Raw genomic sequence first — 24207 nt, 5'->3', positions numbered from 1 at the left:
TGAGTATTATGAGGTGCCTGAGTGGTTCAGTCAGTTAAGCTTCTGATTTGATTTCAGCCCAGCTCTTGATCTCAGGGTCGTGAGTTCAGGCCCCATGTTAGGCTCCCCACTGGGCATGGAGCCTACTTAGAAAAAAAAAAAAAAGTATGAATATTATATTTGCCTCACTTCCTCTTGCCTTCCCCCCAAACCCACTAGTCTAGTGCAGAGGACTCAGTGGATGTCTGCACATATAATGGGTTCCTTTTGAGAAGAGGAACACTGAGCTTGGGAAACTTGCTGTTTTATAGCAACCAATAAACAGGCTTGCTCTCTGTTCCAGAGGAAATCAGTACCTCATTCTGTAAGCTTGCACAAAGCAAATATAATCCTGAGAAATGGCCCAAGAATGGTCAGGAGCCTTGGATTCATGGCAGACCCAATTGAGACATGTACAAAAAGTAAGAGACCTATGGAGGAGAAATATCTCCCTGCAGGAAGCCCACCATATTCTGAGCTAGATAAATAAGAATAAATCCACACCTGGATATTTGTAGTGAAAGTGAGTTACCCAATTCATGGGAACTAGCAGCAAGAAAAAGTCTGGATTGAGAGTCTAGTTCTGCTTTTGCCACTTGATAGATGAACAATCTTAGGAAAGTTTTTGACCTTTATAAGTTATTTAAGATAAGATCTGATTATAAAAGCTCTCATTATCTCTCAGAGTGATGATAAAAAGATAGGCATTGAAAATTATAATTTGCTATTTTAAAATAACGACTTGGTGGTTTCACTAATGACACTGTCATAAAGCAAAAGTCGTTATATTGTGAATCTGTTGAATATATGAAGTAAAAGCAAGCTAAGCCAACTAATGTAATATGTAATATGTTATTTTTACTTTTGCTATCCCATAATTCTGCAGGTTTTAACTTTAGGATGAAGTACAATAGAATAGTATTTTTTAATAAGAAAAACAATGTTTTTAGCATAATGCAAACTAAAATGCTTCTGATTTAGAAGTGTATTTTTCCAAATCGTTTATTTTCTAGTATTTAATTTCTTATATTCTTCTTAACAGTGTGTAGTATTGACTGAGATCAAACTTCCATTGCAGAAGAAGATCAATAACTTTTGCCATTCTCATTGCCCTCCAATTAAGGTAATAATATCATTTAATAATGACATGTAGTTAAAGAAGGAACACTTTCACTGTTAGAATTTGTAGCTTTTCAGTCGGTTATATAAAAAGTTTTGTTGTTTTTTTTTTTTTTACAAAAATGAGGACAATCAGTAATATTTTCCTCTTTAATTTTGGCATCATATTCATTTCCTATTTTTAAAACCAAGATCTAAATTTGCCTTATAGCAAATTGCCAAAACTAAGGAAGAATTAAGGTTAGGAATGGAAAGTATAGTAAGTATTGAATTCATCATCCAACTTTAAATATGGCATAATGTTGGTTTTCAAGAGGTCTATTGGTTCTTGTAAGAAATACTCATTGAGCATCTGCTACAGATCCAGTTGTAGGCACTAGGAATATGTGAATAGGACATACAAATTTTCCTACTCTAGAAGATTATCATTCAGTAAGGAAGATACATAATAAAAAAGCTAGGTAAAAAGTAGAGTATAATGTCTGTATGATGTTGGGATGGGGACCAGTGCTGGTTCTCTTAAATTGAAGGTCAGGGAACTCCTCTCTGTGGAGATGACATTTGAATAGAACCCTGAATAATGATAAAGAGCCAGCTATGGAAAGTGTGGGAAAGAGCATTCAAAGCATGAAGAACAGCAAGTATAAAGACTTTTAAGTGTAAAAATTAGCTTGGTGTGTTTAAGGAACAGCAAGAAGCAAGACCAAAGTGGAGTTTGGGAAAAGAGGAGAGTAGTATGAGTACAAGTTACCAGAGGATTAGGTTCAGAGAAGTACTTTAGAGGTAACTTATATAACTTATATAACTTTGAGGATAGCTGAGTTTTAAGCCCATGATTTTGGCCTGATTTATATTTTTTAAAAGATCACTCTAGATATGCTGTATGAAAATAGTCTAGAGCAGTAGTTTTCAAAGTATGGTCCAAGGATACTAAAAATTCTTGAGATCTCTTCATGGGTCTGCAAAGTCAAACTATTTTCATAATATTACTAAAATGTTATTTGCTTTTTCACTCTGATTCTCTTATGGGGTACAGTGGAATTTCCAAAGTCTAGATGATGTGTAGTGATACTATCGCTTTGACCGCTAATGGAACATGTGTGTATTCCTGTGTTTTAAATGTTTGTCAATTTTAATCTCTAACACAGCAAATATCAGTAGTTATAACCCAAATAAATAAAAGCTCTTTCACTCCTCAATAATTCTTAAGAACATGAAGGAATCACAAAATCAAAGAGAAAAGAGAGCCATTGAGTTTTAAGAGTAGAGTAGAGGCAACTAGTAGCCTAGTGAGAGATGCTGGTGCCTTATTCAAGAGAGGTAGAAATAGAGATTTTAAGAAATCATTGAATTTGAAGTATGAGAATGGATGAATATGAGTTGTGAAGAAAGAATGATCAAGAATGACGTCTAGATTTTTCTGGAGTAATTGAGTCATGGTGACGTTGGAAAGACCAGAAATAGGTTTAGATTGGAAAAATAGTAATTTATCCTGTGCAGTTACATACATATTACTAGCTCTACCTCCTTTGTGGGGTTATCTATGTTCCTTTGGAAAAAGGAAAAAACTCTGTTCCTTTGAGATAGGCACTAAGCCAACAATCATACTCTATTAAATAGATGTCCTAAAAATTTTTGGATTGTGGTGTTTACATAACATATTTATGTTCTGTGCAACATTTGTGCTGTGGTTCACAATTTAAACAGATGAATAAAACATAGGATAGTGAGTAAACTTAAGACAGGGCACAGAAGTTTTACAAAATAATTACACTGAGTTATGAACTAAAATCTTTGTTTATGTAATTGATATACATAGTCCTACTTGAAAGTTGTTTTGAAAAGAAATTGTTCTCAAGTTTGCAGCTTTTAAAGTTAAAAAGTTTCTAAATTTCTGCTCAGTTTTGTTTCATAAAAAATGCTTTGTGTACCTATTTTGATAGTAAAGGCAGTACATGATCCAGTAGGAGGTAGTCTTCTATTAGCTCTTTCACTACTTTATGTAAAAGTGGTATAAATTACTTTAATGGGCTATATTTTTATGTCCAAATATGAATAGACTTTAATTTTTGTTAAAAAAAAATCGCTTTATACAGGATCATATGTGTTACAGAATAAGAATTTTTCTTTATTATTTTTAACTCTAAAAATAACTTTGAACACACAAAAACAGTTTCTTTACAGATTTTTAGAATGGAGTGCCTGTATTATAAAAATTACTTTTAATAAAGCGATTATTAATGATTATGTTTAAGAATCTGATTTTTACCTCTCTTGACTTTGATGTATACTGTCAGTTCCTCAGCACCTTTCTGTTTATTGCCTCCATTTTCAGCTTTTAGCTCTGTTCTGTTTTCCATTAACTCTACTTTTGATGAATGGACACTCTTTTTATTTTCTCAAATGAAAAGTAAAAATTTACTGCTAAGACCATTGAACCAAAATAACCATTTCTTAAATACTTTGCTTGATTTTTGGGGCAAGGAAAGAATTTCTGTTATTTAAAAATCAGAGAATGTATTATGATGATGTGCTGCATCTTCTAATTGTGTAGTAACACTTAGATAGCCAGTCCCAAATACCAGTATCCTTGATTCCTGATCCAATTTACAGACAAATAATGTATTTTATTTGTGATTCACTTCATATCCCAAAGGATAATCTTTTGTTTGTTTTTGTTTTTGTTTTGTTTTTTTTGTGGGGTTTTTTGGATAATCTTAATTATAAATAAAGTTGTCATTGAAGGGGCTTAAAATAGTAGAAGTGGAGGTTTTCTCTTTATGTAAGTAGATAAGCTTGAACTTGTTTTTTACCATTTCACAGTTCATCAGTGCAGATATACATGGAATTTGGTCACGGTTGTTTTGTGATTTTGGTGATGAATTTGAAGTTTCAGATACAACAGGAGAAGAGCCAAAAGAAATTTTCATTTCAAATATAACACAAGTATGATTATATATATATATACCTATATTATTGTATATTTATATGATTGATTTTTTTAAGGTTGATGTGAATACAATTTTTTTAAAGGTGATATTAGCAAAATATTGTAATATGCAATATTTTTCATTTGTTTTATGATATTTTAAGGTAATTCATGAGGAAATATTGTGTAAATTTCTTGATTGCATCATATTAAAACTAAATTTAAGTTAGGATATTACAAGAGTATCTGGATTCCTTCTGACATTAATAATTGAGAGATCAACATTTTATGTCATAAATTTTAATTTTAATTTTGTTCAGTGTTGTGCTCCTATGGACATGAAGTGTGATTCAATGTTTGCTGAACTATGTTTATTGTGTCAGATCGTAGATGTACTAAGTATGTCATGAGTCATATGGCCCAACACTTGACTGCAGGAGGATGCATGCTTAAGTCATAGACAAAAGCTTTTCTAAAATTTGTTATATTTCTAAAACATCATTTGGAGGAGGAAAAAAGTATAAGAATTAATTACCCTTAAGATCAAAAAGTATGAACTTTCTAACCACATTCTCTTCATATAAGCTTAAGTTTTTTATTCCCTAAAAGAATTGGAGAAATCATCATCATCAATTTCTGCTACTGGTTTTTTAGTCTAAATCATTACATCTACTTGCATTCTTTCTAATCAATTTACATTAACTTGCATTCTTTCTAATCAATTTACATTAAAGCTCAAAAGAAGCCAAATGTAAGGAAATAATATACTTTGACCAATAGTGTTTGTGCTTCTATCTTTATGCCTGATTTTTAACCCCGTGTAATGTTGCCTTTACACCCCTTTTTAAGAAAAATGCATTTGAAAAAAACATTCTCTGTCTCTCTACTTACAGAATGATTTTTTTATTCAGTCTTTAACCTTTGTACTTGTTTTTAGTTTGTCCCTGAGAATATCATACAGTTAGACTAGGCTCCAGGGTATAGTATGGATTCTTGTATTACATTGGTATTTTCTTTTATTGAATAGTGCACAAAGTATGAAGGTTATCCATAAAGAATTATAAAACACCATAAATGTTCCCATTTAACTTATCTGCAAATTATTCCTCTTTTTTAATAAAATCCTTATGAATTTTATTCTTCTTGAGACATTAGTAAACCCACATTAGGTTAGTTTTATCTACATGTTTATGACCATAGTTTTGTTCTTTTCCAAATTATTAAGCCACAGGAGAATTTTTAGAATCTTCACAATTATGAAAGACAGAATGACAATTCTTTAGGTTTTATGTAGATTAAATTATTATTACCTTACTCAAGAAGTGTGTTGGATTATATGTAGCTAGGAAATTTCTGGGCCTTTGACCTATCCCATCCATCCTGTTGGGTAAGATAAGCCGATTTCTTCCTATTTTTATCCTGGTAAGCTGGGCTACATGATATTTTTTTCCTTTAAGTTTTGGGCAGGCTTTAAACTTCCAGTTTTCTGGCTTTATATTTCTCTCCTTCTTTCTTATATTTCTTTGATCTTCAAAGTTAGACTCCTCTTTTTTTGCATAGAGTTTTTGGTAACATGACTTTAAAATTTAAATTTGATGACTTTGAATGTCTTGTAGAAGTCACAGAAATCTTTTTGTGAAATACTTGAACTCCCATGTAGAATCTCTATCTCCCCAAAATATAAAAATTATATTTTAAACATTCATAATAAAATAAGATGATCATTATTTTGCCGTAATTCTTAAAAGGCTTGTTTTTACTAAGAAAGGAATGTCTTAGTATTTTGATTGTTTTGAGAATTTTATGATAACATGGTCCCTTTTGTGTGAGATTTGAAATTTGTACAAAAAAGGTATACATGAACTTTTCTTTAGGCTAATCCTGGCATTGTCACCTGCCTTGAAAATCATCCTCACAAGCTTGAGACAGGGCAGTTTTTAACATTTCGAGAAGTTAATGGAATGACAGGCTTAAATGGATCTACACAACAAATAACTGGTAAGTTCATGTGTTTTATTAATTCATTTTTGTTTACTCGTTATTCAGCACTTTAATGGTTCAGACAGTCTACTCAGTGTTGAGAACACATTAACTCAGACAAACATGATCTAGTTTTTGGCCTCAAAACATTCGATCCAAGTGAGGAGATGTTTGCATTAAGCAGTGATGGTATATAAAGAGATTTACAGGCATTCTGGGAACTCTAAATGTAGCAAAGAAATCTACCCAGTCTTGGTACAGCAGCAGTGGGGACAGAGTATCTTGATTAAAATTTTAAGATTGCATTGATTTAGGAAGTTGGTGAAAAGAATATTCTATGCAAAGACAAATAATAAAAGACAAAACAGTTCAAGGGACTAAAAAATATAATATGGCAGGGCTGGCAGTGGGAGTTGAGATAGCAAAAGTCTTAAGGTATTTAAGAGGAAATTTCATAATCTCATATAGTAAGTAAGCAAAGATTCCAACATGGGGAACTTATTTATTCATTTAGGGAGTGCAAGAAAGGGAGGTTTTGGAGAGAAGATAATGCAGACAGCTTAGGCTCATCGAGTAAGGTGGCAATGAACTATACAAGTGGAGACATGTTTTTGTTCAGTGGCTTGGATGCATAAAAGGATTGAATGGATGTTATTGCAGGCAAGTTTGTGGGTTTGTTGGCAAAAAGTTGAAGAAATTCGTTTTTGGTTTTTTTTTTAATAGACTAAGATGAGATCATTGTCCCAAGGAGAGGAAAGGTGCCAAGGTCAGAGATTTGAGGAGAGTAAATATTTTAAAAAATAGAAAGATTATCAAGCTTCATTTAGTGCCAGTTTGAAGTTGAAGATAGTGAATTTTTAGCAGTGTTAATCTGCATAGTTTGTGATTTTCCTCCAGCCATGTTTAAAGGAGTTAAAGACATTGCCAGACATCTTATAACTCAAAGATGGCATGTTTACACCTGTTAGCTAAAAACGATTCAGGTTTATCTTTAGGACATTTGAAAGTCTAATTATGTAATTACCGTATAGACCGGTAAATGGATTACTTTTTTCTTGTAATGACTGCAAAATGGATCCTTAGGAGAGAAAAAATTAGTCCCTATTATGAACTCTTTATTCTAAAACAATTTTGGATCTACAATTAGTTAAGCATCTTTGGTAACAAAATTACTGGATTTTGTTTCCCAGACTATATCCAGATATGTAAAATACAGATTAGATCATTGATATTAAAGAATTTTTATCTGCTTTTGCAAAAATTGACTCAACTAATCATTTAGGGTTATTGTTATTTTCGGGTCTATATAATGGGGGATTGTGATGGTTCAGAATCTTGAGGCTATGTATAAAATGTTCCATTTGTCTGCCTTTCTACTCATTAGCAAGTACCACACTATATTTTAGCATTAATTGTATATAATTAGTTATCAATATTAGTTATTGATGTTTTATAAAATATTTTAATATCTAGTAATAAGCACCCCTCATTACTATTATCCCCATCTGAGTTTTCTTGGTTATTTTTAAGTCCTTAAGTTCAACTGGAAAAATAGTCTGTCTAGTTTTCCACACTTTCTGCCTCCTACGAAAAAGATTTATAATGGGATCTTCTAATTTTATAAATTAGGAAAAATTAACATCTTTATCATGATAAATCTTCAAGTTTAAATACCTATATCAGTATATAATGGTTTTCTTATTTTTCTTTTAGTGGTATCACCATTTTCTTTTAGCATTGGTGATACTACAGAACTGGAACCTTATTTACATGGAGGCATAGCTGTCCAAGTTAAGACTCCTAAAACATTTTGCTTTGTAAGTATTTTTTTTTTTTTGCTTTAAATATATTTCTTCGCAGAAGAAAAATGGCAGAAGAGAAAAAAGTAATAAAATGTTAACCGGACAATTAATTTAGGAGCTGAACAGATTTTTGGTTTTAATTTGTACCCACTTTGAGGAAAATGAGATCAATTTAAGGAAATAAACTGGATATCAGGATTTATATTTCAATTAAACTCACTTATTTACATTTTTAAAGTAAAAGGAATATTTTATTTATCATACTTGTCAGTTCAGGTTTTTAAATTTTAATTTCAAGAAAGAGTATATATGTTGGAAATGTAAAGTAAGTCCTATAACCTGGCATTGAAAGGAAAATATAAGTATCTAAATAAAGAGAATATAGTAGGGACACCTCAGTGGCTCAGTCGGTTAAGTGTCTACCTTCGGCTCAGGTCATGATTCCAGGGTCCTGGGATGGAGTCCCACATTGGGCTCCTTGCTCAGCAGGGAGCCTGTGTACCAAGGAACTAAGGAGTCTCTTGCTGCTTAAATCCACAGGCCACTTCTCATTATAAGCTGTCTACTACATCTCTTTTCTTGCAAGTTCTCAAGGTTTAACTTGATTGCCTCTTCTTTTCCAGAACAATTATTAACTGTAGTCCTCTACAAGGCTTAGTCCAAGCCAAAGTTTGAACAAAACAGCAGATTAAAATACAGTTCATCAAATCTGCCCCTGCATTATTTCCTCTTGCCACTGTCCCCAGTTTTTAATTATGCCTCAGGTTTATGCCCCAAGTAAATTTCAGATTGGGTGGGTGTTTTGGGAGGGATGGTTGGTTGATTGGCTGGGTTTTTTGGCCTTCGTGTGTTCTTTGCTCCACACAGAAAATTTCAGCTTTGAGTATTCATTCCGGTCTTGTCAGGCTAACGATCTTGATAATTTGATATCAAAAAAATATGGTAGCTTTTTGATTAAAATAGATTTTTTTCGAGTATATAGGTGTTTTCACCAATTCTTCCCAATATAGTATGTGCAGCAGGTTGTCTGATTGCATTTAACATTTAAAAAATGATGTGTAGCAATTAAAACAAGGGACAGTGGGGAATAATAGTAGCTCTTTTATATTTCAATTAAACCATATTAGCCCAGCCATCCATATTTATTTCAGACCTTTGGGAGAGATGTATTCCTTTTAGTGCTCTATATATTTTGTTAAGTAATCACTTACTTGCTCTGAAGTAATAGTTTTTGTTTCTTTTAAGGAACCATTGGAGACTCAGATAAAACATCCAAAATGCCTTATTGCAGATTTTAGTAAACCTGAGGTAAATAAACACTTTGTAGGTTTGAAAGAGGCAGCAGAGTGGGGGCTGGGAATTGGTAAGAGACATTATAAAGTTAAAGTAGGGTAACCATGTATATACCTTTCTGTCAGGTTTTTTTAATAAAGGTTGGATTCACATACCTAGGGTTAACTCCCAAGAATTAAAAACAGGAATTTATACCATGGAAAAATTTTAAAAATAATAGAAAATGTTTTACTTAATAATGATATGCTAGCTTTGGCAGTTAAAAAAATGATTTCAATAATTTATGCAGATGATCTTACTAAAAGATTTTCTGAACCATGTAGAGTTTTATATGATACATGTTTCTTCCTAAAAACCTTGGAAGCATTTATTCTGTTCTTTTAAATCCCTGAATATAATTTTGTAGCAGTGAATGTATTTGTGATAAGGAAAGACTTATATTAACAGTTTCCAAATTTGTAAATGTTGATCAGGAAAAAGGATTAGGTGATACTGATCTTGTACAGATGGTTTTTTGTTTTTGTTGTTTAGTTGATATTACTCTTTCATATGGATAATATACTAAAAACTGGTTATACTACCTGGGATTGACACTTGGATCGGTTGCTTAAATATAGCTTTATGGCCTTGACATCAAGCTGTTTAACTTCTCTAAGCTTCACTTCAGCTTCCTTATCTGTTAATTAGAGATAATAGTAGTATTAAGGTAATTAATTTATTGTAAGAAATAATATTTATGAAGTGTTAGCACAGTGCCTGTCTAGCATGTATTATGCTCTCAATAACTGTTGACCAATTTTTAATGTTCTAAATAGGCACCTTTACAGATTCACACAGCAATGCTTGCCTTGGACCAGTTTCAGGAGAACTATAGTCGCAAGCCAAATATTGGGTAACGTTTTTTGTTTGAAATAACTTTTTTCTTACTATAAAAGCAGTATTTTAGAAATGATAGTTTAAAAAAATTTAAAAAGTAACTAAAGCCCCTTATAGTTGCAACACTACTAGATACACCAAACTATATAAACATTTATTATAACCTTCTGTTCTTTATTCTGGTAGAAGTGGAAATATCAATTTATAAAAATGGAATTAAGCTAAATAAGAATTTTCCCATTTTGAAGTCTTCAAAAGGTACAACTTTCTAAAATAAAAAATCTGAGAATTATTGAATTATGAGTCCACTGTGTAGTTTTTTCTTTCTAGCCTATTAAGTCAGAGGTATTGTTGCAAAAAGTTTTTGCCTTGTCAATTTAAAACTAAATCCTATGTATATACTATCCTTAGGTAAACATGATTTTTAATTAATGTATTTATGAATCAGTTACCTTCAAGTCAGGGAAGTACTTCATGCTACCTGCTGGCAAAATTCCACTTTTTTTTTACATATTTCTTAAATTTTAGTTTTGAATATGACTTACTGTTTATAGCACTTGAGAAAATTGAAATTGGGGTGCTTCATTTTGAATCCTAGGTGCCAACAAGATTCAGAAGAGCTCTTGAAACTAGCAACGTCTATAAGTGAAACCTTGAAAGAGAAGGTGAATATTCAAAGTTATGGCCATCAAAAAAGGTGTAACATATAAACATTCCATATATTAATATTCTCTTAACTTTCAGATCCCGGCTTTGCTGCTTATTGACTCTGACAGTAGGCATGTTACTTGAATTTGTTCTGCTTTAATTATTAAATCTATAAAATAGGGTTAACCTACCTCAGGGGGTTATTATGAACACTAAGTGATTTAATTTTGTGAAGTACTTAGAAGAGCATGTGGTGTATAGTAATTACTATTTGCTGTTGCTGCTATATTTTTAGTATTAATATTATCTCTTCTGATTTACTTAGTTTGTTAACCCACTGAAACTCACTGTATAAAGTTGTTAAGCTTTCCTATAAATCATCTTTTATCCATTATTTATTCATATCTCTTAATTGCATTTTGCATATCATGTTTGGACATTTCACCCAGAAAATGGCTTTTTCATGTTATGATGCCAGTGCCTGCTGGCCAATAGTTTCATTTTAGCAGATACCCGAATAGCAGCGTTTGTGCAATTAGTTGAAAATTTTATTGTTTTCGTTTTTATATTATAAAAAGGAGGAAATGAAAAGTCTTAACATTAGTGGTTAAGTAGAAAATGATCTCATATTTTACATGATTAAACAAAGAAGGAAATAATGTACTGAAAACAGTGAGTCATTAACCACAAGTTAAAGACCTTTTATGCATATTTAGTGGTTACAGAAAAGTGTGAAAAGCTACAAATAGATTGATGAAGTTTGTGATTAAAAGGAAGCATATGATTTAGGATTCATCAGATTTATTGAGATAAAACTTGGATAAAGAAAATTTCACCCTTTTTAGATAATACAGTACACAAAATTCTGTATACAATTAAACTGTACACAATTAAGTCAAAGTGTACAGTCATGTATCCACCACCAGCATCAAGAGATAAAACATTTTCATAATGCCAAAAAATTCCCTCATGCCTCTATATAATCATCTCCCTCTCCCCCAACCAATCCATGCAACCAGTGTAGTTTTACCTTTTCCTTAGAATGTCATGTAAATGGAATCATGCAATATGTAGCCTTTTGAGTCCAGATTCTTTTACTAAATGTAATGAATTTGAGTTTCATCCATGTTGTTTCATTTTCATTCCTATTTATTGTTGAATAGTATTCCATTGTATAGGTATACCACAATTTGTTTTCCCCTATAGCAGTTGGTGGACATTTGGGTTTCCAATATGAGCAATTATGAATAAAGCTCCTACAAACCTCCATACAGATTTTGATGTGGACATATGTTTTCATTTCTCATGGATAAACACCTAGTAGTGTATTACAAAGTCAAATGATAGGTATATTTTTAATTTTATAAGAAACTGCCAAATTGTTTTTGCAGAGTAGCTGTACCATTTTTGCATTTCCACCAGAAATGTATGAGAGTTTGAATTGCTCTGTATTCTTTCCATAATGGTGTATTATCTGTTTTTTGATTTGAGCCATTTTAAAGTGTGTGTATTGGTATCTTGTTTGGTTTTAATTTGTGTTTCATTGATGACTATGAATTTTGTATCTTTTCATGTGCTTATTTGTCATTCCTGTCTCTTCTTTGATAAACTGTCCTTTCAAATCTTTGTCTGTTTTTTAATTAGGTAGGTTGTTTTCTCATTGATTGAGAGAGCTCTTTATATATTCTGGATATCAATCCTTTATGGGATACCTGTTTTACAAATATTCTCGTCCAGTCCGTGGGTTGTCTTCTCATTTTATTACAGTGTCTTTTAAAGAGAAGTTTTTAATTTTGATAAACTTCAGAGTTTCAATTTTCTTGTATGTGGTTGTACCTCTTTTTAAATCCAAGGTCACAGCTTTTGTCCTGTTTTCTTTGAGAATTTTTATAGTTTTGTGAGTTCATTTTTGCATACATGCCAAGTATAGGTCAAGTGTACATAACTTACATTTTGAATTCATTGGGTACAGATTTGTGAGTTTATTTTTTTTTTATGAGTTTATTTCTTTATGAGTAATCTATGCCAGGCATAGATTAAGGTTGTTTTTTTGTATATGAATATCCAGTAATTATAGCCTTTTTGTTGAAACGATAATTCTTTCTTTATTCAATATCCTGGGTATTCGTTGTGAGTAATTTATTGAACACATATGTTTAGGGCTACTTCTGAACTCAGTGTTATATCTTCTATTGGTTGTTTCTTTCCTTTTGCTAGTACCATCCTATCTTGATTACTATAGCTGTATGGTAAGTCTTGAAATCAAGTTTGGTCTCTATTTCTTAGAAAGAGCTCAAAATGATGTTTTTTTCTGAGTTCTTACATGTTTTAAATATTTTCGGTAGCCTCCATGCTTGAAAGACAACTTGGCTGAATATAAAATTATAGGCCTTACTTTCCTCAGTGATATCTTGCTTTGTATCTTATTGTTCGAAATTTGTTGAAAAATACGATGCCAGCTTAATTTTCTTATTCGTATAAGTAGTCTGGTCTTTTTGTCTTGTGACTTTGTATATTTTTTCATCTGTAAAGTGTAATAATTTTACCTGGTTATATCTCAGAATTGATCATTCAGTCCATTTTCCCAGGTATACTATGAGCCCATTTTGATACATAGATTCAGATTTTATTTATTTCTTCCCCTTTTTGCAGGGAGGGGGGGGGAGTGTTTGCTGGTGGGATGGATTATTTTGGTACTTAGTTATTAAATTCCCAATTCAAGGTGAAGTTTTTTTGTGTGTTTGTTTTCCCACATCTCCCAAATGTTTGTTAAGGATTCACTCAATCAAATTTCCTCTGCCTTGTGATTAGTTTGGAGGAGAAATTTTCAGGAGCTGAAATGTTTTGATTCTAATTTTCTGTTTCCTTCTTACATTACTTTGGTATAGTAAATTGGTTTTTCTGCAAATTTTTGGTTCAGGGTAAGGGTTTTGCATGCTTTTTCAGATTACTACTAAAACCCCTATTCTCTTAGGATACTGGGGTTTCTTTAATGGATGATTTTTTGGGGGGTTTTGGGTTTTTGGTTTTATTTGTTTGTTTTTGGAGGATAGGTGTTGGTGTCTTGTGGAACTCTTTGATTTCTGCCAAATCCTTAACTTCCCCTCTTATTTCTTGTTTTAGCCTTCTGTGTCAAAGGATGTCTCCCTCTTTCTATTTACATCATTCTCTCCCAGATAAATTCTTTAACCATAGTCAGTGCTGAGATCTGCTAGATTTCATACATTTTCAGTATTTTTTGCACTTAGTGTGGGGCTTTCTGTTTTCTTAGAATGATTTGCCACTAGGCCTTTCATTCTGTTTTCTGTGGTTACACACTTTGTGCTCTTTGTGCAGCCTTGCAACAGTATGATGTCCAGAAGTGGTTTTGTTGGAGGTTAGAGCTTATATTTTTCTATTTACAGGTAATTTGAGGTTCATAATGTTCTGTTTCTTAGTAATACTGAAACTCTGCCACTGGTTTATTTCTCTTCTTGTGGATAATGTGGATATATACCTATTTTTAGAGATTGTGTGGGGAAATTCAGGTTTAGGCTGTTGTCATTATCGTAAGGCAACCAGATATTCCCCAGATTTGGCTGTTGTTAATTAAAAAATAATAGAATCTTGGGAGATAGTGTAACCTAATGGTAAGTTGGACTTTTGGGGTTTAGATTCCATTTTATTAGCTAAAAATCTTAAGTAAATTCCTTTTTCAAAGTTTCAGTTTCTCATTTGTATGATAAAAATTATATTTCCTAGGATTATTTTGCAAATTACATGTGGATTTAATATAAACTCACAGTAGGTGCTCAAATTACCTGCTTCTATTCACAGTCTCATCATTGTTTTTAATATTATCACTACCTTCAGAAATGGCACAGCTTAAATGAAATCAATCTGAGTTGAGTTTAGTGCTAAGCAGTTGAAAAATAATAAAATCTAGAACACTGAAATGGAGTGGGTGGAATAGTAAGTAGATAGTAACCTCTTTTTGTATCACAAAATGCACATGTAGTGTTATTTTACATAGGATTTCAAATCAGTTGAGCTCTATTTGAATCTTATCGTTAAGAATAAGGTTACTGGTGTTGAAAGAACAGGAAGAGAAAGAGAAGCCAGAGCTCATTAAGAGATCTTTCTGATAAATAAGAATTGTGCTAATAGCTCCAGAATCCAATTCTCCAGTATTTCCTTAAAAATACTAATAAATAAGTCTTATTTCAAGAAACACCATTTCAGTTTTTAAGTATGATAATGAGAACTTCATGGTGATTGGTTCTTAAATTAGTATGAAAAATTGGCATTACTCTCATTTTTTTTTCTAACAATGTATTGCCTCATTATTTTTGACGCTTTTACTTTTTATTTACCACTTCAAGCACAAACTGATAGCTCCTTATCATTTTTTATGGATCAGTTTATCTTTATTTTCATTTATTTAGGATCAAGGTTTTCCCATAGTTTTCATTAAAACACTTTTTTTAAAAAATTCTGGTTGTTTATAAATATTGACTGACATCACAGAACTAGTCTTTAACAAAAACTGTAGATGGTAGATATTCCAGTTAATCTTAAATCTTGCCCTGGTGTAACATAAAGATTCAGAAAGCAAAAATGGGCATTTACTGGTATAGAGAAATACTGCTTATGGTAACTAACATGCATTTGGATCTTTTATTATGAGATTGGAACTTTTTTAGGACTTAAAATCTATTTAGTAGGGTAATTGAGTAGCTTTTTTAGAAGTTAAGCTACAGTAATTTAATAATTCTCACACTAAGCCATTGAAATTTTGAGTGTCTTTGTAAAAACTATTGATTATTGTCTTTCATGGCTTGTGTTTCAGCCAGAAGTAAATGCTGACATTGTGCATTGGCTCTCTTGGACTGCTCAAGGTTTTTTACCCCCACTTGCTGCATCAGTAGGAGGTGTTGCCAGCCAAGAAGTATTGAAAGCCGTGACAGGGAAGTTTTCTCCATTGTGTCAGTGGGTTAGTTCTGTATTTTAATATTTTTTTATACTTAAGGTTGAATTTCCCACCCATACAATGAGTGTTTGTTATGAATTATGATATTATATATTATAAAAGCAACCTTAAAATATTTTTTTAATGCATGAGTTAGATGTGATATGCCACCAAAATTTAATTCTCTAATTGGAACTGACAAGATCATTGGTTGAGGCTATTGGAATATAACCCAAAGTTGCATTCTAGGATATATTTCCTTCATTTGTGAGAGTGAAGGAATGAATTTTCTACCCTTATACTTAGTTTCTAGTACTATTAGCTTAGCATTCATGGGCTCTCAGGACTTTTAAACAGTTCCATGGAATCTCTGGGCATCAAGAATCTTCAGAATCCCTTCCCAGGTTTAAACTAATGGTAAAAGCATGGGAGTGGTGTAAGTTTGAGAACTGTATATATAGGGTAAAAACATCTCAAGAAGGAATAAAAAAATCCTTTCTGTTACCAAAAGGAATAATTGACAGAGGGTATCAAAGGATACTCTTCGGGCCCTTTCCTTTTTGAAAACACTTTAACATTTTGAATATAACATTTACCTTTTTTTTATGTTTTAAAAAGTATCCACATAATGCTATTTTGCTGCTGAATTACTTGATTTATCTTAACACAGTACAAGATCAGTTGTAAATGTCTGGTTTAGATACAGCTGTTAACAGTATGGGGAATATAAGTTAATGTTATTAATATAGATTGTGTGTTGTTATAATTAAATAAACAACCATTTAGTTATATTCAAATTTAGCCACATAATAAATGAAAATGAGAGTGAAATTTTTAATAAACTTTAACTTGGTATTTTTTTAAATGCTAAAATTGTGGCTTCCTATATCATACCCTCTGTAGTATAGTATAAATGACATAATATACACAAGCTGGAAAATAAAACAGGTACTTTCTGATCTAAAAATAATCGGATTACTTATTCAAATGTAGCTGAAATTGAATGGGGCTTCCAGAGTTTTTATGTAATTAGAAATAGATTTGGAGGTGAAATTCCCTTTTGTTTGTTAAAATCAGAATATATCATTTTTAAGATAGGTGAGTGACATGAATCAGATTATATCTTTTTAACAGTTCCTTCAGGTTTAATCATTTGTTTAAATGAAGTAATATAGGGATATATATTGTATAAAAAGCAATGATTTTTTTTTAATGTATTGTGTTACTCAGGATTGGCATTTTTATCATTGTTTTCCTTAATGATTATTAAACAACTACAGAAGAGAAAAACTACTTTTTTTTAGCAATTTAATGTTCATACATAGTAAGTTGTGTTTTTATCTTCTACTTTAAAGTTATACATTGAAGCAGCAGATATTGTCGAATCTCTAGACAAACCTGAACGTGAACAATTTCTCCCACGGTAATTCTGAGATTTTTCTTGCTTTTTTCTTAGTTGAGTGTTTGTAAGAGGCAACTAGGTTAAAAGAATTTTTGCTCGAATATGCATTTGTTTTAGATGTATTTTCTCATAACTTGTTGACTTCTAGAGTCATTTTTTTCTTTACTTAGAGGTTATTTTAAGTGTCAGAATAATGCAGTATATTTACCACTTTATAAATAATGAAGGTAAAGTTTTAAATTGTATGCCATGAAAATAGTTAGCATTCAAAATACCATTCTGAATTAGACGAAAACAACTGCTATCTGCAACTTTTATTTGTATCAGTCATTCTTCATCTTTTTGAATCACAAATCTCTGACAATGTGATAAAACCTTATGGATTCATTCTCCCCAAAATTCACATAACCCAAAGTTCTGCCTTTAATTTAGGTGCATTAACAACTCCAAAGCCCATAGACTTCTCTAGGAACCTTTATTAAAAATCCCTACCTGGGACACCTGGGTGGTGCAGTCAGTTAAGTGTCCGACTCTTGGTTTCAGCTCAGGTCATGATCTTAGGGTTGTGAGATCAAGCCCTACGTCAGGGCCACATTCAGTGTGGAGTGTGCTTGAGATTCTCTCTCCCTTCCCCCCTCCTGCTCATTCTCTCTCTCTCTCTCTCTCTCTCTCTCTCTTTCTCCCCCCCCTCCCTCCCCCCTTTAAAATAAACAAATCTTAAAAAAAAAAAAATCCCTCCCTCACTTGATCTCAAGATCATGAGATCCAGCCCGGCCTTGGGCTCCACACTGGGTGTGGAGCCTGCTTAAAATTCTCTCTCTCCCTCTGTCCATCCCCCTCCATTCATGTGTGTGCACTCTCTCTTAAAAAAAAAAAAAAAAATCCCTACTTTAGAAAATTGTTTTTCTAGATAAACTGAGGTCACCTTTACTTAAGTCATTTGGATATAGGATATTAAATGGAGAAAGAAAAAACTGATTTCTTAATGGGGTTTTTGTCTTCAAATAAGATAATTTTCTTTTAGATTGGAGGAAACTCAGAGTATTCTATTTAAAGTACAGCATTAAATTGGTATTAACAGTAGTGAAACTAATCTTAATAATGTTTTTATGCCTTTCTGGTTTTTGGTATATTTTTCCCTCAGAGGAGATAGATATGATGCCTTACGAGCTTGCATTGGAGACACTTTGTGTCAGAAACTACAAAAGTTGAATATCTTTTTAGTAAGTATAAATAATGAGAATAAATAGTCCAGTCAAACTGCTATTGTGTATCCTCAAATTCATTTATTAAAGCAAATTTGGGTCTAAATGAGTACAGTTCCTAACCGAGTAGACATTCAGTAGAAGTTTAAGACAGGCCACATCCATTCTGCTGCCTGTTTTTGTAAATAAGTTTCATCGGAACACGGCCAAACCCATTCATTTATGTATTGTGTGTGGCTTCTTTCATGCTATAATAGCAGAGGTGAGTAGTTGTGACAGAGACCATATGGCCTACAAAAAAAAATATTTACTGACCCTTTACAAAAAATGTTTGCCAACCCCTAGTATAAAGAATTAATACATTCAGAATTAAAATACGAGTATTATAAGTTTTGAAAATTAAATGATTTTCTAGAAATACATTAAAAATTAGATTTGGGATGAGCTTTTTTTTCCTTTTTATTGTTTAAATTTTTTCTTACCATATAAGATGTAGGTAGAATCTGTCTTTCTTAAATCTTAATTAGTGCATTGGCAAGATATCTCTCCCCATTACCATAAAACTCCTTTTCCTGCCATTGATGGGGTTTTTTTTATTATTATTATAATCAGTTGTGAAAATAACTGCTGATTTTGTAGTAATAGTTTTTTAAATAATGTCTTGAATATCAGCAGCTGTTGCTGAGCTATAGAAAGTCTTAGAATAGGTAGCTTCATCAAATGAATTTTGAAAATTATCAACAAGGAATCTTTTTCATCAAAATGTTGCATGAATGTTTTGTGATATTTGTTTCTATCTCATACAGATAATTAGCTCAATTGTTTGCTTTTGTTGGAATATTAAAATGGAATATTAAAATGTCTTCTGTTTAAAGGAATTGTAAATATGCTTTTTCTTATTTGATTTATACATTTTTCTTCTTTGAAACAGTTAAAACAGCATAATAAATTAGTTATGTATTCTAAAATAAAATGAATCACAAATGTTTAAATTATTTTAAAAATTATATGTATTAAAAATTGGCATTTGAAGAAAGTTAATACGACATTTCCCTGTAGTAAGTAGTCTTAATTGTATTTAATCCGATATATTTCATTTTTCTCCTCTATAGGTAGGATGTGGAGCCATAGGCTGTGAAATGTTAAAAAATTTTGCTTTACTTGGTGTTGGTACAAGCAAAGAAAAAGGAATGGTAAGATAAAAATCCTTGGGAGTTAAAAGTTTGTATTTCTGTTGCTCATTTTTGTACTATATTTGACTGCATAGATCTGAAATACTAATTTTTGAGGAGAGGGAATTATGCTCGAAATTGGAAAATTCTGATTCTGTTCTGACCACTTTTCCAAAAGTTATGTGACCGTGTGGCAAATTACTTTGAATTCTCTGTTCCTCAGTTTCTTTCTCTAATACTATGAAACTGGTATCTCTGCTTCCTACCTCATAATGTGAAAAGGGTTTGCAAACTATAAAGCACATTAGAATTGTTATTTCTATTAAGATTCCTTATTAATTATTAAATAAATCTTTAAGATGGGAGAAGCTAACATTAGAAAGTGGCGGAGTTCTCAGATAAAGTTTCAATTAGTGATTATCAAAATAAAAGGGAGTAATATAAACTTTGGTGTTCAATTTAAATTCTTAAGATGATAAATGTGAGTTAATTGGGAAGCCATGTCATATATTTAAATAAAAATATATTTCACTAATTTGTTTTGCCTTTAAAATATAAACTAGCTTCCCAGAGTAGTGATTTCATAGATTTATCATGGTGACTAACAATAAGTAATGAAATGACTAAAATTTATATACTAGTTCACATTTTATAGTTATATTAACATTGTCTTAATATTCCACTTAAAATGGTATTCATTACTATCACAGTTATAGACAGATACTCTTACATATGTATTTTTCCTGCTTAGCATTTCTTAAGTTGTGTTTCACAAGCCACTATTAGTTTTGGTGGTTTTAAAAGGTATTTCTAATTAAAAAAAAAAAAAAAGAAAGAAATCTTGGTTACCTAAGTTTGGGAATCACCTGAATATCTTAGCTGAAATTCATAATGCATATCAGCATATAAAGGTACTTTGGTAAATAATCCTGATTTCAGGTGACAAAACAGTCAGTTAATGTGCACAGATCTCTATCCTGCAAATATATAGATTTGCTATGTAAATTATTCTTTTTTATAGTGTTTACAAATGTAGCCAAACTTAACTGGGAAAAAGGAAAGGAAAGTCCCAGGCTCCAGGAACCAAGAGAGAAATTAGTTCCTGAGCTAAAAGCTGTAGTTATTCACAAGTGTTTCTTGAGTATATGTCCAAAACATTAAATAGAAAAGGAAGTAACTCATGAGAAACTTTTAACTAAGAGCATGTACCACACTGGTGTGTGGAATCCAGAATTATATCTTACAAAAAACTTCAAGCAGTGGGATGAATATAACAAATAAGACCATTGAAATCTCCAAAGCTCTGACAAAAACAAATATGAAATTGCATCATGGTGATAATTAAATACCAAGAGTACATAGAATTATGCAGAGAAATTAACATCTGTTCAAGACAATTCACAATAAAAATTACAATCCACTAGAAAAAAAGTACCACCTAGAAGAAAAACCAGCCAATGAAAATAGAAGAATTAAGCTAAGAACTATAGATAACAGGAGTGCTACAAATAATGGAGCAAACAAACTTTAAAATAGAGTTTAAAATGACCAAAGGTAAAAAAAAAGGGGGGAGGAGGATAGAAACATGAGAGGGGGAAAGCACTAAAATTTTTACAGGAAACCAAATAAAACTTTTTGTGTAGTCATTGAACTTAAAATTCACATATAACTGAAGTGAGAATTGATGAATAGAAGTTAAGAACCCAGAAAGATATCTTTTTTTAATGAAAGAGGATACATTTGCATGGTCCAACATAAGTGTAGTAGAATTTTCAGAGAGAGTAAAGATAATGAAGAAGTAATATATTCCAAGATAATGACAAAAGTTTCCAGAGTTAGAGACCAGTATGTTGAAATTGAAAAGGTAAACTAGTCAGCATGATCAAAGGCAAAGATAAAAAGAGAGATTACCTAATAGATTTCTCATCAGCAGTAAATGACACTTGAAGACAGAGAAGCATGTCTTCATAGTGCTTTGGAAAATTATTGTCAATCTAGATTTCTGTACCCAACTACATTATCTTTCAAGAGAAGTAAAGATAACTGACAGGTGAAATGATGAAAAATCATTTATTGGTTCTCATTGAAAGAACTTATTAGATAACATGAGCAGTGCATGAAGCAAGGGTAAGTAGAGGCATTTGTCAGCATTCGTAGATTTAAATAAGTATTGGGGTTTTTTTTAAGCTTTAATTAAAATATTGACTTTGGGGATGGGATGATTAAAAATAAGTATAATGTTCATTGATATGAAAGGAGAAGGGAGAGTTCAGATATCCTCTAATTATTCAGGAGGAAGATGGAGATTGTCTAGAGCTTAAGTCACATGTGCATGTGAAAATTTTAAGTATAACCACATAAAAATAGATGTTTAACTTCCAGACCAATTCAGTAAGGATTGAGGGGGATTGGAATCAAGAAAACTTAAGACCCCCCTCAAAAAAGGGAGTGAATAAAAAGTGGGGTGGGGGAGGTAGAAAAAAAAAGCCTTATATCAGTAATCACAATAACTATATATTGATTAAATTTTTGTTAAGAGACATTTTCTGTTTGGTGCTTTTTTTCCTATTTAAAAGAGACACACTCTAACACATAATTACATAGAAATGTTGAAAACAAACCCCCCAAAAAAACAGATACAGTCAGGTAATACCAGCTAAAAGAAAGTGAATGTGTTTGTGAACATCTGTCACTATCTAACAACTCAAACACACTGGAGAAATACTGCTCCTAGTCAGATCTCGTACAAATACTAACATAAGTGACAAGTGCATTATGAATACTTTTCAGATTATCTTGGATCTGTTTATTTTCATCTTGCATCCATTAGAATGTCTGCAAACATTTTCTTAAATGACCAGATTGCAGCTATTCTAGGCTTGTGAACCAAGGATCTCTGTCACAACAAGTCAGCGCTGCCATTACAGCATGAAAACAACCATAGACAGTACTTAAAACAAATGGCATGACTGTGTTCCAACAAAATTTATTTACAAAAACAGGCAGGCTGCCTACACTGTGGTTTGTAGACCTCTGCTTTAGCAAGAGTTCCTTTCAAATTGAAACATGCAGATATTCTTTCCAAATTTGTTGCAGTTGAAAATAAATGTTTAGAAAGAAGAGCTAACTCCTCTTTGGCTAATCCATCACATGTTTCTAAAATGTGGTGATGTTTTTAGCCTCTTATTTTGTTACGAATAATTAGAAAAATGTTTTGAGCATGAATTGTCATCAGTTTCAGCAGTTTTGTTTAACATGTTCCTATGCTAAATATTAATTATAGTTAAACATAGTATAAAAATACTAGTATTGGTAACCATTAGAATATTTGTATTTTTATGACTTCTAACAGCTAAAATAATTTAGAGTAACTTGTGGGAATTGTTTTAGTCTTTCTGAGAGAAGCAAAATAGATTTAAATTTTTCTCTTACATAATTTCAGCTTTTTTCTGTTCTTGACATTAGATTACAGTAACAGATCCTGACTTGATAGAAAAATCCAACTTGAATAGACAGTTCCTATTTCGGCCTCACCACATACAGGTTTGTTGCTACTCTTTCAAATTTAAGTCATCTATTGTGTTATACAAAAAAGAGAGTTTCCTTTTTATAAATAGAAAGTAGTGCTTGAACAAGCATAATTTGTTTTTATATTACTAGACTCTCAAATAATCAAACATTGAGAATGACATTTGGGACAAATATACAATTTTTTTTATGTAAAAATTGGTCTTTGCATTGATTTTGGATATAAAATCTAAGTTGTGAATCATGGGAAGTGTTTTTTTCATTTTATAATCAGGATGTATCTACATATTTAATCTTAGAAACTAAGGATACAGAGACAGATTTCCTAATTTTAAATTTTAATAGATCACACATTTGGCACTGTCTTTTGGAGTTTTTATTACAAAATAGGTAAAAAGTTTAGCAATTAGAATTTTTTGCTCTTTGATCTTACTTGACTATTTAACATCCTCTTTATTGTAAAATAATGCGTTTTCAGTCTTTTTTATAGAGTTCAAAATATTTAAGAAAAGGAGCATTTTAGTGAAACATATTTGCTTTTTCTTTAAAAATGTTTTTGCAGTTTATTGTTCAACAACCCATTGATAATCTTGGTAAACTAGGGAATGTCATTAACAGGAAAGTGACTACTAGAGCATGTGGCATAATTGCCTCACCTATCCAAATACAAAACAAATAACAGTGTCTGTTAGGAACCAAAATGTATGTCACACAATTCATTCACTCTGTGCATTTTACTTATAGAAGAACTTTTAAGGCCTGTTTATTTTTATTTTACTGAGTTCTGACAAAGTTTACAATTTGTGTACTTAACAGCACTGAGAAGTAAAAACGTGTCAAGGGGACTCTTATAAAACTGAAACACATATAATAATTTTTTAAATGTTTCCATCAAGAAATTAGTAATATATTTATAAGATTTCAGTACCAAAGTTAACTTCCTATACCTGTGAGAGCTCATTTTCTGCAGAGTTAGGATTGCTAATATTTTACTGAATGTGTTATTTTTTTCTAGGCACTTACCAAGTTCAAATACACTTTTAATAACTGATATTTTAAGAACTTAAAGCACATGGCTAAAATAGAGGTTGTTTAGATTTCCATTAATAATGTGTTAATTACTCAGACTAATGTAGATTATTAAATATAATGTGACTACAGTGAATATAATTTCCACAAACTAAAAATGAAAGCTGGTCTGGTTGCTTTCCTTTCCTATAAAAAATGTATAAGTTCAATCAGGGCCTAGCTTTTCTGTTTAACATTTATTTCTTCTGTTTTTATTTG

General features: G+C 31.6%; 1 protein-coding gene across 2 annotated transcripts in view; it reads left to right on the top strand.

Moving 5' to 3' along the window:
* The window catches only part of UBA6 (ubiquitin like modifier activating enzyme 6), an 89690-nt gene that overhangs the window by 36725 nt on the left and 28758 nt on the right, over nt 1-24207 (top strand). Inside the window, exons 7-18 of one of the 2 annotated variants that reach the window (XM_025887570.2) lie at nt 1061-1141; nt 3961-4083; nt 5941-6064; nt 7760-7863; nt 9094-9156; nt 9957-10033; nt 10616-10682; nt 15494-15637; nt 16969-17036; nt 18160-18238; nt 19333-19413; nt 22858-22935. In XM_025887570.2, the coding sequence (XP_025743355.1) occupies nt 1061-1141; nt 3961-4083; nt 5941-6064; nt 7760-7863; nt 9094-9156; nt 9957-10033; nt 10616-10682; nt 15494-15637; nt 16969-17036; nt 18160-18238; nt 19333-19413; nt 22858-22935 (1089 nt within the window). The remainder of the gene's footprint in view (nt 1-1060; nt 1142-3960; nt 4084-5940; nt 6065-7759; nt 7864-9093; nt 9157-9956; nt 10034-10615; nt 10683-15493; nt 15638-16968; nt 17037-18159; nt 18239-19332; nt 19414-22857; nt 22936-24207) is intronic. The other variant, XM_073891758.1, reaches the window with a different exon arrangement.

Source organism: Callorhinus ursinus, unplaced genomic scaffold (genome assembly GCF_003265705.2).
Source record: "Callorhinus ursinus isolate GAN/ISIS: 27379988/994484 unplaced genomic scaffold, GSC_fseal_2.0 scaffold4, whole genome shotgun sequence".
NCBI classification, from domain to species: domain Eukaryota; kingdom Metazoa; phylum Chordata; class Mammalia; order Carnivora; family Otariidae; genus Callorhinus; species Callorhinus ursinus.
This window is presented reverse-complemented; position numbering and strand designations above follow the sequence as displayed.